Genomic DNA, 15,329 nt, shown 5'->3' with positions numbered 1-15,329 from the left:
TAGAAAAATTGTGCATAATTGTGTTATTTGCTTTAAAAATATCCTAAAGAGTATTCTCAAAAAATGGGCAATTTGCCAAAGGAAAAAATAACTCCAGATAAGGTCTTTAATTCAACGGGAATAGATTTGTGTGGTACGTTTTTTATCAAAAATAAATATCAAAGGAAGGGTCCTGAAATTAAAGTGTATATTTGTATATTTATTTGTTTAGTAACAAAGGCTATACACATTAATTAGTGATTTAACATCTGAAGCTCTAATAGCTAATAATAAATAGCTAATTAATAAAAGATTTATTTCCAGAAGGGGTAAATGTCGTAAGATTTTTTTTCTGATAATGGGTCTAACATGGTTGGGGCTAACAGAGCATCAATATCTTTATATAAATTGGTTAAAGACAAAGACGAGTCCTTATATGCCTTTTTTGCAGAAGAAGATATTGAGTGGTCCTTTATTCCTCCTAGAAGTCCAAATTGGGGAGGACTGTGGGAGGCAAATATCAAAGCCTTTAAATACCATTTCAAACGCGTAGCAGGAAACTCAAAATTTACTTACGAAGAACTGCTAAAGATGACTACCCAAATAGAGGCGATTCTAAATTCTCGTCCTATTACGCCACTTTCAACTGGTGTTGATGATTTAGAAGTGCTAACTCCAGCAAATTTCTTATTGGGAGGTCAATTACAGCGATAGTTGAGCCATCTCTAACAGATCTTGAGTCAAATCGCCTTAATGTTTGGCAAAGAATAACTAAGTCAGTCCAAATAATTTGAAAGAGATAAAGTCTTTAATACTTAAATAATTTACAACAAAGAAAAAAAATTGTCAGTTAATAAAGAAAATCTAAAAATAGGAGACATGGTATTAATCAAGGAAGAAAATCTCCCTGCCTGTAAATGGTTAATGGGAGGTGTAATATCACTTTTTCCTGGAAAGGATAATAAAGTGAGAGTGGTTGATATTAAAACTAGTAAGGGTATTTACAAAAGATCCATAAACAAATTGAGTGTATTGCCTATTGAAAATGAAATATTTTCTAAAATTATTGCATTGTTCAGTATATTTAGCTTGTATTACTTATTACATTCAAATTGCATTTATTTACCAATGTGATTGATTTGCTTTATTATTATGTTATTTGCTCCTATATTTAACTAGTTTTGAATATTCATTGAAAAATATTTTAGAAATGTATAATTTCTATGCAAAATAATTATATAACATTATATATTTATGTAGTGTTTTATTTAGTTGAGTTAAATAAGTGTAAAAAATTGTAAGTTCTTGCATGTGAACATAGCAAGACAGGGCGGGATGTTGGCGCATGCGCGCTCCCAACCGGTCATGTGATCACGAGTGTGAACAAGGGGAAACCCTGGCAGACGCCGTGTGGATTTCGGCGATAACAGATGTGGGTAATTATGGTGCAAAGTATGAATTGAAACCCACAATAACAAAAATTATTATCATCTATATTAATGTTTGTGTGATGTCAATAAATAGTTTAGAAAAAGACAACACTGGTCCGTCGTTATTTTATCAAATGGAATCTGGATTTTAAGCCAGACCAGGCCTAACACGAATAGATTAGCTAGTTTTAATTTTTTTTCATATAGATAGAAGATATAGCCCTAGACCTAACACGAATAGATTAACTAGTTTACAAAATTTTATTTTCTTCTTTAAGAAATGTTATTAGCATAATTAAAAATGGATAGTCAGCATTCTTTTGAGCGCGTACTATCTTTGTGTACATTAAGTCAATTAAATAGTCGTTCGATATTAATATGCACCAATTAGATAATATCAGTTTTAACTATCATTCATTTCTGAGGATATGTGCACTTTTAGAGCGATCTCGCACTTGTATCTGCAGACTTTTGAACTCTACTTGCATATTACCCAGTTATTCTTTTATTTATAGTGAAGCTTACAAAGATTTTAATGTAAATTCAACTGTTGTTACTGTTCAAGCTCACTTGCGTTGCCAGTCACCCTGGGTGGGGAACGAGAAAATCCCCTCAGTTCATACTGAATTTTCGTGCGGCTTGGACCATAAGATAGATAGATGCTCCTCTGCCAAGCAGGAGACGAAACGTTACTCTTTAGGTTTACGGTTTATATTTATCTTCTGTTAAGTCAGCATATGATTTAATCGTGCAATGTTATAGTATTTTTAATAATTTTATTTGCATTAATCAAATTATAGTTTGATATATCTTTATTGAGTTAATGCAATAAACTTTTTGGAAAGCGTATACAGTCAACTCTTCCTAAAGTACTTTAGGAGCTGTTGATACAGTTCACTTAATTTATTGAACTATAAACAGTTACTTTAAGACTAATTCCATCTGGTCTAACGTAATTGACCATGTTTATGAATAAACTGAGAGGTTTATTTCTATTGGTTAAAGTGTCCAGGAGCAACACCTCCTAAAGAAATTCTTTATTAATTTGAAATTTTTTTGTTTAGGAGGTTTTACCCGGCCCATCTGGGTAGCTCCAATTAATGGGGTTTGTTGCCTACCTGACAGTCATTCAAGGGAAAAATTGCCAGGTTGGGCTGTTCCTTTTTCCAAGGGACATATGTGCTTCGTTTGGAATATAATCTACAAAAACCAATCCAACAGTGCGCGAGTAATTCGTTGTTAATGCACATTTAGCATTACCATACCGATTTGACTCTGGACAGAATTTACCGAAAAACATTCATGTAAAATCTGTCTTCTTTCCTCCCCCCCCGCAAATACTACTAATCAGTTATCTTCTTTAGTAATATCTGTATTTATCTAAGTACAACCACTTACTGAGTAATCTCATAGCCATGCAATTACTCTAATCACTTGTTATGTCCGGGAATTAAGGACCTTGAGTCCAAGAACTTCGTGACAAACCCTCAAGTCGTCTAATGCATACATGAAACTGCCAACTTTTGGATAATTCTGATTACCAAAGAACAGAATTCACAACTTTCTTCCTCCGATTAATGTTCTTCATCTGAGATTAACTTACTATGCAACTGATGGAATAAATGGATTCAATTTACTTACGAAATTAAATTACTGATGGAATTCAATTTGCCGGATTCAATTAATATTCATAAAATAAATAGCAAATGTTGCAAGGTGTTATAAATTTGCGAAAAAAAGCGTATCTCAGATGGAAAAAAAGTTGCATGGCATGCCAGCGAAAAAAACTTGCAATTCGATGACAGATGCCATCAGTTAGTTCCCGCTCATATTCTACAAAGGGTGTTCAAATGGAAAGATGCGAAACGATATTGTAGGTATAAATGAAAACTTTATTCAAAGTATACATCAGAGGCTGAGCACAACGATCCCAATAATTAACGAGCCGAAGGGTTCCTTGTTCCCAGAATTCCTGTGGCCGTGACGACCAGACACGACGGTAGCAGGGTTCAAGGGCGGTAATTGCCCCCCTGTCGACAGCCGCTTGCCCCCCGTCGGCGAGAGATTGAAAGTTACGTCGGCAAAAGTGTTCACCATTTTAGGACGGTTGTAGAGAGTAGCGCTTTATCGAATATGATTATTTAAAACCCACCTTAGTTAATATATTGTAAACAGTCGAAGTATCTTAAGTAACGGTTAAAGTAATTTGACTATATTCGGCAAAATAATCAATAGGGCGGCAGGCCAATAATATACAGTATTTTGCGGATAATATTTGATACACCGAACTAAGAATTGAATGCAATGGATGTCGAAGATGTTAAGTTCGCAGATTTTCAGACATCTAATTCAAATGTCGTGCATTAAGCTTATAATTTGTACTACTTTTGGTAATATAACCGACAAGTGAATAAGATATCGACAAGGTTATATTCTCATTTTGCTGGCAATTTTTGGTCGGCTAACTATGAACTCAGTGCGGTGAATGCCGAAGGCATTAAATCTGCAGATGTTCAGACATTTGATTGAAATGTCGTGCATTTAGCTTATAATTTACACTAGATTTGGCAATATATCAGACAAGTGAATAAGATATCGCATTCTGCCGACAACTTTTAGGCTACCGACTATGAACTGAATGTGATGAATGTCGAAGACTCTATCCATAGATTTTCATTTGATTCAAATATCGTTCATCAAGCTTATAATTTGCACTACTTTTGGCAATATGACCGACAAGACGACATGTGAATAAGACATAAGATATGTCCCATTTTGCCAAAAAATTTTGATCGGTCGACTAAGAATTCAATGCGACTGGTTGTCGACAAGTCCAAATTCTCAGTCATTTTATTTAAATGTCGTAATGTTCATTCAGCATTTAATTTATACTAAATTTAGTACAATAATCAATAAGCTGCCCAATGAATAATACGTCACATTTTTACTGACTAATCTTTGTCTTTCGGATAAGATTTTATCATAGATTATGGGAAAAAAAAAAATTGTTTTCATCACTTCGATTACTTCCAGTGGAATTATTAGAGAAATTGATGTTTTTATATTATTCATGAATAAGACGATAGAGTTGTTTTCAATAATTCATCATTCAAATTCAAGTTCAAAAACTTATCGTCATCATATTTATATAATTATTACTTCCTCAGTAACGAATTGATAAATTTATTTTATTCATTTCACTATGAGAATAGTCTGACTAAAATCTAGTTAATGGTTAAACTAAATTTAATAAAGCACTCTTTTTTTGTTTTGACACTCTTATGAATATGCATGCTAAAAAGAGTTATTCTGCTGTAGCCAAATTTTGTGAATTCATTATAAATCACTGAAGTAAGTAAATTGTATAATTGTGAATTAAATTTATTTAGCAGTAAAATATCTGTTTTCTTTTACAATCTAATTTATCAGGTTACAATTATTACACTAAATAAATATTGCTGACTTTGTTCATTTAGAACGACACGCCATTCTGGCGCAATTTATGTTCCTATCTATATACTACAACTTAGAATAAAATATAATCATATTTTTTTCTAAAATTAGATCTCAATGCAATTAAATCTCAAGAGTCTCATGAAAAATAGCCTCAAATATTAGCGATATTTTGACAATCAGTAAAAGAAACTGAGAATAACATTTATTATACAAATTAATTATTATGAGTTATTTTGAAGTCAAATTAGAGATATTATGCTTGCGCCCCAGTCGGATTTGTATTGCCTCCCCGTAGGCAAATCTCTGCCGCCGCCTCTGCTGACGAGACACAGTCCTTCACAACATCCTTGAATTCGCCGTCCGAGTTGAAACGCCTTCCCTTTCAGATGTTTTTACAGGAGACCAAACACATGAAAATCGCAGGGTGACATGTTAGGGATGTAGGGCAAATGGTCGAGCTGCTCCCACTTGAGCTTGGCCAGTTCCGAGTGTGTGATTCTGGAGACTTGTGGACGCGCGTTATCATGGAGCAGAATCTCACCCTCCGTGAGTAGCCCCGGTCTCACGGTACACATCAGAGTTAATGGTTCTTCTGTGCTCGAGGAATTTAACAAGTAGCGGACCTGCCACGTCTATTGGATGGCGCTCTTTATAAGAACCTCTGGTCTCTCCTGCGCATGTGGGCGCCCGCGCATGCTCCGATCTACACCGGAGACTCCAATCGCATCCCTAGATGTCTCGTTACGTTCTCCCATAGCGGCATAGGCAACTATGTTAACGGTTACGTTGTTACCTTTTCATTTGAACACCCCTTGTATATTTTCTGCACTCGCGTCTAATATCTCAGTTAAGAAAGATCCGATATTATGTTTATCATGCAATTGTGACATCACAAGAGGTTCTCTCCCCCCCCTCCTCTCTCCATAATACTTTTAATTTCAAACTAAATTTTAAAATTTGAGAAAAATTATAATAATAATAAACCAGCGTGAGTGACCTCCCCGAAAATTTCCCACACATTCTGTAATAAAACTGTTCTCCATTTCCCCATTAGACCTTTAGCAAAGTCGTGAACGCCATGAATGTTCTAATTTCCAGAGTTCCACATTTGAGCTATGTGCTTCTTAATGTAGTAAAAAATAATGGTATTATAGCGATATGATATGCGTTAGGACAGAACCTGGGACCTTGTGGTTAGCAGCCCAGCAACATAACCATGATACCAAAACAATTTCTCCGGTAGCAGAGCTGTTAACTGGCTTATATGCTATTCACCACAGACTCTCCCTCCAGTGAGTCGGAGGTGAGACGAACGATATGGCTGTTGAGTGGTGATGTATTAAGCTGTTGTCTAATGGGCCTGTACCCAGTTGAGTAGCGAGTGTGTGTGGGTGAGTGGTTGCTGCGTCATGTGAGTCTGACGACTTTGGGTTGCTAAGGCCGTTTTTGTGTTGCTGCGTTAAGTGAGTCTGACGACTTTGGTTTGCTATGAGTAGATGGCGCCAAAACAGCTGTACGAAGGTTCATCGTCCGAGGTCACCAATGGAGTGGTATGATATGCGTTAGGATAGAACCTGGGATTTTGTGGTTAGCAGTCCAGTAACATAACCATGATACCAAAACAATTTTTAGGGAAGAAGAGCTGTTAACTGGCTTATATGCTATTCACCACAGTACATTGACTGCAGGTCATTAGCGAACGGTGAGGTGTATTAGCTTGCGACCTTTAACCATTCTTTTTTGGCGATTAATCGTTGGGATGTGGATTACTACTCAAGTACCAGAAAATCGAATATGAATTTTGGGCGCCTTTTCTTTCCGTACGAATGAAACTAAAATTTTGACACAGAATTATCACATCTAAATTTCATTTATTTAAATTATTGGGCTTTTGAGCTATAACGTTTCTATGCGTATTAAAGTACAAACCGACAAACGGTTACCCTTTAGAGAGATTTGATCCAAAATTCAATAAGGACACACGCTTTAAATACTAAAACTGTCTTTCAAATTTCATTTATCCTAGGTTCTTCGTTTTTGAGATATCGTATTCAATTGCATGTGAAAGTATCAACCGACAGATGATTACCTTTTAGAGAGACTTGGATCAAAATTTGATAAGAAATTATATGTTAGATGCTAAACTTCTGCAATAAATTTTATTTTTCTCGTTCTTTATGCTTTGTAGTTATCGAGTTCAAATGTACTGGAATAACAAGACAAACAAATTTCATCTGAGTGGATTTCATTCGAAATTTGATAGAAATCAACGAATTTCGGAGAAAAAGCCATATACCAAATTTTATCCGTCTAGCTTAAACCATTTTTGAGTTATTATGTTCATAGACAGAGTGATGATAGATAGACAAGCATAATTCCAAAATTTTGTTTTTCGTATGCGTTGAGGGCTGAAACGTAAAGATTGGTCAAAATGCCAATCATCTTTGTATAATACTTTGGGGGGAAAAAATTGGAGTGATCTTCCTGAAACTCCTCACACAACACATCGACGGACCATATTGTTTACTGCTCGCATCACATCCATTTTGTTAATTATCTCTACTATATTACTCCTCAAAATAACCACGCCATTTTTGACACACACATTTATTACAACATAGAACAGAGAAAAATATAAATCAACACATTGCGTCACGTGATTACATTGAGTCACGTGATCACAGATGGAACACGGATGGAGAAAAGCGAGCAAACGCTCTCTAATAAAGTTATACTTCATTTCTCCTTCATAGAAAGAAATATGGACCTTCGATAGTACCTGGAGTGCACAAAAATTTCATTTTCAGATTCCTGAAAAGAGTTCTTTGCTTTCCAAAATAGTAAAGAAAATTGAATATGCATTTTGGACACTTACTTTTTTACGATCAACTGAAACCGAAATTTGACATAAAACAGCAATTATAGTGACAAGATAACGTGCCAAATTCCATCTATCCAAATTGGTACATTTTTGAGTTCTTGCGTCTACATGCATGCGAAAGCGCAGACGATGAATAATTTGACGATTTTATTCAGTTAATATAAATCTACATTATAAATGATAAACCTACGTACCAAATTTTATTCATCTATCTCTAAACATTTTGTAGTTATCGTTCTCTCTTTTACTCGAATAGCCGGATAGATAGATTTCCTCTGAATGGGATTTCGCTCAAAATTTAAAATTTAGTTACAAATTTTTTTACTTTCTCGTATGCGTAGTATAGAGATAGTATTGTTACGAATCTGTAATGCTGCTTCCCAGCATAGTTGGTTCCATCATCAGAAAGACTGTTTTACAGTCTGTATTAGACGGAGTCCGGGTGTCGCATCGGAGGTCCCAGAGCTTGGTGACGAATTTTGCGACTTTGACGCCAAAATAGATTATACACGAAACAACGAGAATTTTTCCGATATGTCCAGTAGGAACCGAGATACGCCTCGAAAGTTCCTGCTTGGTTGAGAGGCTTCTAGCCCCGCCTCCTGAGACCTATAAAAGGAGGCAGTTTGCAGCTGCCGGAGAGTAGTCGGAATCGACGGTGAAGAACGAGTCTTCCAGAGATTAGCAGAGCAGCGACGGAGTCAAGCTAGTGCTGAACTAAGCTGTGCGCTACTGCCTGCAGTAGAGTCTTGTTGTGTGCACGTCTCGGCTGAAGATAATTATCTTCTCTGTGCTGTATATAGTTGTCGTCTTTGTGCTGTCTTGTGTGTCTTCGTGTAAATAAACGTCGTTTTTTTTTTTTTTTTTTTTTTTTTTTTCCTACTGCCGCCTGTTGATAGAGCGTTCTCCACACCATATAACTTCCACTATCCAAACGAACCCGGAAATTTCGTAACAGTATAATAATTGCCAAACAATTCGAACTTGAGATTTTGACGAATCTGCGCGTTTTAGAAACACATGTTTGGGAAATGTCCATCTGTCGGTCTGTGCTCTGAAAAATGCTCTGATCTTGACTTATAAAATTTGGTAGACGGTATTTATGCCAATTTTGTAAATCTTTATCAAATATTGAGCAAAATATATTCACAGGAAGTCTGTCTGTTCGGCTGTTCGAATAAAAGTTAACATGATATAACTACAAAACAAAGAGAGCTAGATAGATAAAATGCGATATACAGAATTAATATCTATAGTCTGAACATTCTAATGTTTTGTACCAAATCTAACAACGGATTGACCATCTGTCGGTCTGTACTTTTAGAAACATGTAAACGCGATAACTTAGAGATGCAATGACTTAAATATATCATATTTGTTATGTGATTTTGTGATTATAAGTGCAGTTTTGTGTCAAATTTTTGTTTCAGTCGGTTGGGAGAAACGTCTCTAAAACACAGATTTAATTTTCGGATACTGTTAACCGCACGCCACTGATTAATCACCAAAAATGACACAATAGATTCCGTATGAATGCTAAATTCATGGCAAAGGTTAATATTTCGTATATGTTGTACACCAGGGTACAAGGCATTCTCTGGTGTAGTATCTTAATTAGAGTGCACGCGAGTAAGATTTGGGGAGACCATTCCTGCTTGTTCAGTTATCGAGTTTAGAAACGAATATAATTCCGAAATGTGTTTTTCGAATTCATCGATATCTGAAACATGAAGATTCGTTAAAATGCCGAGTTCGAATTTTTTGACAGTTATATTGCTTGCTCTCTCTTTGTATATTTCGTAAACGAGAAAATGATAATAGCAACCTCCAATGTCATTGAAATTATATATATAAACATTTAATATCTGGGGGAAAACTTTACGAAATGAATCAGTAAATTATTACTTTCAACATCTATTTTTAAAGGTTCTTATATTCGACATAACGTCAAAAATACATGAAATTCTGGAGAAAATATAAATTTTTATAAGATTTTTTTTCCAGGTTTTTATTTTCTTATTTTCGAAGTATACAAAGAGAAAGTATTGTGATCATTAAAAAATTCGATAACGAGAGTTTGATCGCCTGCAAATTCGGACCTTCCTGATACTAACATATTTTTAGGATTATCCTGATTTATTTTTATTTAGGATCCTGTTTTATTTTTATGATTCTAACATATTTTTTTAGAATTATGAGTTTTAGTCTCTCTATCTGTTAACACGAAAACTCAAAAATGCTTTGAGCTAGATAGATGAAATTTGTTTTATGCCTTTTTACATCCAATTCATTGATTTTTACAAATTTTTTACGAAATCCATTTGGAAGAAGTCGGTCGAAGTGCAGGTGAAACACGAGGACTATTTCACATGACAGATCTAAATCGATAAAATTTGGTGTACGGATTTGTAATCGAAGTTATAGATCTAGATTAAATTTTGAACTTAATTGTTCAAGGGGTTGACTGTCTGTCGGTCTTTATTTTCGTATGCATGTAATTGCAATAACTCAAATATGCAAAGGCTTAAGAAAATGAAATTTAGCATATTTTCTTATTACTAAAATTGCAATTTTTTGTCAAATTTTAATCGGATTGAATCAATCAACTTTGTGTTTTAATCGTATTATTTAAGACAAAGCATCCAAAATGTATTTTCGTTTATATATATATATATATATATATATATATATATATATATATATATATATATATATATATATATATATATATATATATATATATATATATATATATATATATATATATATATTACTATATTACAAAACTCAAAATTCTCAGGTGCGGGACTGAAAATAAAAATCTGAGCAAGCGAGGTTTTCACGATCTTACTGAAGATCCGTTGTTTGTTATGTGTGTGGGGGGAGGAGGGGAGAAAGGTAGGAGAATAACATCTTTATTATTGAGTATGTAAGTATGTTTAGGAATGGCTACTCCCCCTGGTTTGCATTAAAAAAATGAAATGAAACATAAAATGCAGTTTAAAAATCTATGTTATAATATATTTGTACATTTTGTTCTTCTATAAATAAATGAATGTCAATGAAATAAATAAATATAATAATAAGACAAAAAAAATTCCTTCCATTGTTAAATTTAAGACTCCTCACCAAATTATTTGAGTATGACCAGTTTCTAAAAGACTCATTAGAAACATTACTGATTTGTTTGTGATTCGATAAACATCTTGCTCTTCTTCGAGCAAAAGTGGCGTAGGTAATTTACCTCATTTAATTTTCATAGGATGTTTCTCAATTTTTTTCTGGCTACCTTTGTAATTTTTAATTTTCATATTCAGGTTCTTAAAAAAATGTTTATACATCTATAACACTTTTATTTTCTATAGTCCTCTCATTTCTATTAGATTATTTTGATTTACCAAATTCATTCCCTGTTTTGAATAAAAATGAGTTTTAAACAATTAAAATAACGCTTGATCACCAGATTTTCACACCTCTCCTACATCAGAATAATTCACCTTAGAAGACAATATTAATATTCTTAATTACAGTATTAATATTCTTAAGAATCATATATCAGCAGGATCTTCAATTCAGCTGGGACTTGAACCTATATTCCTCGCACATGAAGGACGGTCTCTGCCATCATACCCCCCACTCCCCACCCCCGCGATTTGCAAAAACTTACATAAAAACTATGAATTATTTTAAAAAAATAAATAACCTATATTATTATTAATGGTTAGATATTTCCAAAAGGTTTTCTCACTTTATTCATACAAATGTTGAAATGAATTTTTGCTTATAGTATTAATATCTTTATACAAGAGGTAATGAGCGAAAAAATAAAATTTCAAGTTATGGATGTAAGAAATTTTAAAAGATATGCATAGTTTATTAAAAAGGTTTTTATATTCATTTTTATTATTTTGGCTTGATATTTTTATTTTATACAAACTAAAAACTATTAGGTATATTCCGTTTTCCTGATTTATATATTCTTATTCTGAATGAAAATTTATTGCCGATTACCATAATAATAATTAATGGTTAGAGTTAATTAATTAGAGTTAAAGAATCAAATAAAATCATAAAACAAGAATACTTATCTTTATAACTTAAAGTTTTAAAGAGCTCTATTCCTAAGGTTTTAAGTTCGATTCCGGGTGAAAGTCGACCTTTGTTATATATATATATATATATACGATAAGTTAAAAGCTGTATTTTCTAAAAGAATTTTTTTTTTTATTTCTTTTATATTTATATTCATAGATCACACACATAAAAAGTTCTCTTCAAGAAAAATCTGAAAAAAAAAAAATTAAAAAAACTTATTTTTGTATATGAATTTTCCCTTATTAAATATTTCTGTATAATCTACTCCTAAAGGCGAAAAGTTTCCTCAGAGTATTCCCGAAATAAAATATTAAAACTTAAGAAAAATTTTTGTTACGAAATCTTATGTGATCTTCCTAAAAGCAGCTTGTTTCCAAATGTTTGTTGTTATGAAAATCTAATTTAATTCATTCTTGAATGTTATTGTTGTCATCCCCCCTTTTCCCTCCCCTTTTTTTTGTTCTATCCTAATTTATCTATACGAATGCACTTCTTTAAATACTAAAGTTTTAGATCTGTTCAACGACTTTTTTTAAACGAATTTTATTTCTAAGTGAAACATTAGTATTGTATTGATTGTTTCACCTATATTTAAAAAAAATTAAGATATTTCCAGATTGCTCAGCATAATATCACTCATCAGCTCACTGCTAACCAATTGCAGTTCGGTTTGTTGGGGATGCTAAATTATGGCTCTATTCGTGTTCTAACCTGATTATGAATCATTTCCAAAACTGTTCTGAAAAATATTACTGAAGTTATTATTGCTGTTGAGAAATTTTATTTTTGAAAATAAGTCACTATTCAGTAATATCGATTATCAACGTGTCGCGTCCTTCATCGAAGAAAATGAATAGGGTTAGCGTAATGTTTTGATAAGCTGTGTTATGGTGACCGATTGGAAATACAGGAAGCGATTGTTGATGACTGTCGAATGATTTGAAATGTTGTTTAAAATATTTCTGAAAACATTTGTTAGTAATCATCAATTTCATACTTGAAATTCTGAAGGTTTTAACATGTAAATGTAATTTCATATCTGAAAGGTTTGTGTACAGAAAGCTTGAGCCCTAAAATGGCGCACGGTCTGGTATTGAGAATGCAGGATATGATGCAGGATTATCGAAGAAATGATAAAACTTCCAGTGAACAGGTAAATATTGAAAGTGTTTTTTATAGTTTTGAAAGTTTCATTTTATTTTTGCATGCATTAGATTGGCTACTAAAAATTATAATTCTTGTTTTCTTCCGAGAACATTGAACTTTATCATTAACGTAATATACAGCTTTTATCAAATCGTAAAAGTTATATATTTATAGGTATTTTAGAAAACTGATCTTAATGAAACTAGTTAAAATAAAAGGGGAAAAAATCTTTTTATTTCTTTGAACATGCTTTTTCGTCAAATAAATAATATTAATAGATAAGTAGCTATTGGATCCAAGTATGATCTATGTACATTTTATTGCAATTATTGAAGTACTAATATTTCTTATGAAAGCACTGGTTTTTATGCAAAAAAATAAGGACATTCCTAAAAGATCATATTTTTTAATTGAACTCTGTTAAAAATAATTGACTATGTAAATATTGCGGGGAATAATTGGCGCTCATGTATCTCACCAGTCGCGTGCATAACTTATTCTCGTATCTATTATTTAGTTTCTAATTTTAACTAATGAACGCATTTGGTAAACTAGTCTTCTTTTCTAGGAATAATTATTGCTATTATGCAAAAATCGTTAAATTTTGATTTGTAATTTCCAAGTTGTATATGCTAAAGACAAATATTAAGCATTATCTGCAGATAGCTAAAAATTATATATTTAATTGGAAATCTTAGGTTTACTGATTATTTCATCTCCTTTTTGAATAATCAGATCTATTGATATAAAGTAATATGAATTCTGGAATGTGTCTTATTGAATCATTGCATGGAAGCAGTTATATATTCAAAGCAGGGTTTTTATTGCTACAATTTGAGGCCTCATTCTTTCTTTCATTTCCCTTCCCATATTTTCAGGATGAGCAAATATGTATACAAAATGTAGTGCTTCAATGGATTTATAAGGGGGCCCCATGTCTCAAAGAGTCTCTTGACATCTAAATCTGACATTGTGCATGTTGAAACATTTAGATAATGTATTTTAATTGTAAATCTAGAAGGTAATTCTGAATGAACTGCTGTCAGTGCTGAATTAATATATGAATAAATTTTGTACAGTTAATAGTTTATTGCATTCTAAAATTAATATTAAAAGATATAAAATTAGAGTACCAAAGAGATGCTTTGCCAGTCTGTGTCAGATTCTTCTAAACAGTAGAAAAGTTGCAAAATACCAACTAAAGAATGCAGTTAATATGTTTGTGAAAGTATTGCTGTGTAAAAATTGCGCTTTGACACTTGCACTGTATTTTGTAATTTAGCCGATAATTGTTAATAAATCAAAAAAAAAAATCGTAAATGTATAAAATGCCGGTTGATATGTGAATTACTGGATTACATGATAATAATTTTATTATCTTAATAATTTATATCAAATTCATTGGAAATGTCATTTTTGTAGTTAGAATTTGATAGATAAAACTTTTAAGGAAGTAAATCATTGTTAATGAATATTAGATGTTAAATGATTCTCCATTTTTAAATTTGATGCCAGATTTAAACCGCCCAATTAGCCCTGGATTGATGTACATGAAATGATCAGTCCATTAATCCGATTAAAGCAAAACAAATGTATTTTCCTTTTTCAATGTCATTCAGTGATACGGACTGTCAAAAATGTGAAAGTCTTGTGCACTTGCATTATTTGAAACCTCCCTTGAACTGTCCCGTACAACCATAAAATATTCAAATATTTTATATTCCTATACCTGATTGAAAAAGCAGATTATTTTTTTTTAAATTGATGTGTATATATTTATTGGCTTACATTGTAATTCGTGCTATATAGTTTATGCTGTATTTTTAATTTTCCAAAAGAATTAAAAATTGGAGCAATTTTGGATATATAGCCATTTCTCATCATTATATTATGTTTAACTTTTGAGAATATATTTTACAACTAACATGTTGTTCTTTGTCAGATGTTCTTAAGTTGTAGTGCAGTCAAGAAAATATAATATTGTCTGTTCAACTCTGTTATAAATTTGAGGAAGTTTATTTTACCTTCATATACATATATTACGTTAGTGAAAACTAACAAATACATTCTCTGATTTATAAATTTGAAATAATTCAAAACCAGTGTTAATTGAAATAATACTGGATAAGGTCATGTAATGAGAGTGTTGTAACTAGCTTTTTAGAATTCTACACCAAAAAATAAATCATATTTCAGGTAAAGACTTTTTTTTTTCATTTCAAGCATTTAAGTTTTTTAATGATTTTAAGCAAATTAACTTATACGGATTGCTGTTGCTATAAAAATTAAAATATTTATTGAAAGGCATAATTTGGGGGTGGTTAAAATACTGGGATCTATCT

At 32.3% G+C, this 15,329-nt stretch overlaps 2 protein-coding genes across 2 annotated transcripts in view; both read left to right on the top strand.

Moving 5' to 3' along the window:
• Positions 1 to 348: 348 nt before the first annotated feature.
• Positions 349 to 693, top strand: LOC129966203 (uncharacterized). The gene has a single exon (XM_056080615.1). The coding sequence runs from the start codon at positions 349 to 351 to the stop codon at positions 691 to 693; it is 345 nt and encodes a 114-aa protein (XP_055936590.1).
• An 11,797-nt stretch (positions 694 to 12,490) lies between these two features.
• LOC129965357 (uncharacterized) overlaps positions 12,491 to 15,329 on the top strand; it is a 41,365-nt gene continuing 38,526 nt past the window's right edge. The window contains exon 1 of the mRNA XM_056079185.1: positions 12,491 to 12,994. Coding sequence (XP_055935160.1) covers positions 12,917 to 12,994 — 78 coding nt within the window. The 5' untranslated portion in view covers positions 12,491 to 12,916. The remainder of the gene's footprint in view (positions 12,995 to 15,329) is intronic.

The sequence above is a fragment of the Argiope bruennichi genome, chromosome 4 (assembly GCF_947563725.1).
Source record: "Argiope bruennichi chromosome 4, qqArgBrue1.1, whole genome shotgun sequence".
Lineage (NCBI taxonomy): Eukaryota > Metazoa > Arthropoda > Arachnida > Araneae > Araneidae > Argiope > Argiope bruennichi.
This window is presented reverse-complemented; position numbering and strand designations above follow the sequence as displayed.

Excerpts from the sequence above, each read along its gene's own strand:
- LOC129966203 (XM_056080615.1), top strand. The coding sequence starts at position 349 with ATGGTTGGGGCTAACAGAGCATCAATATCTTTATATAAATTGGTTAAA.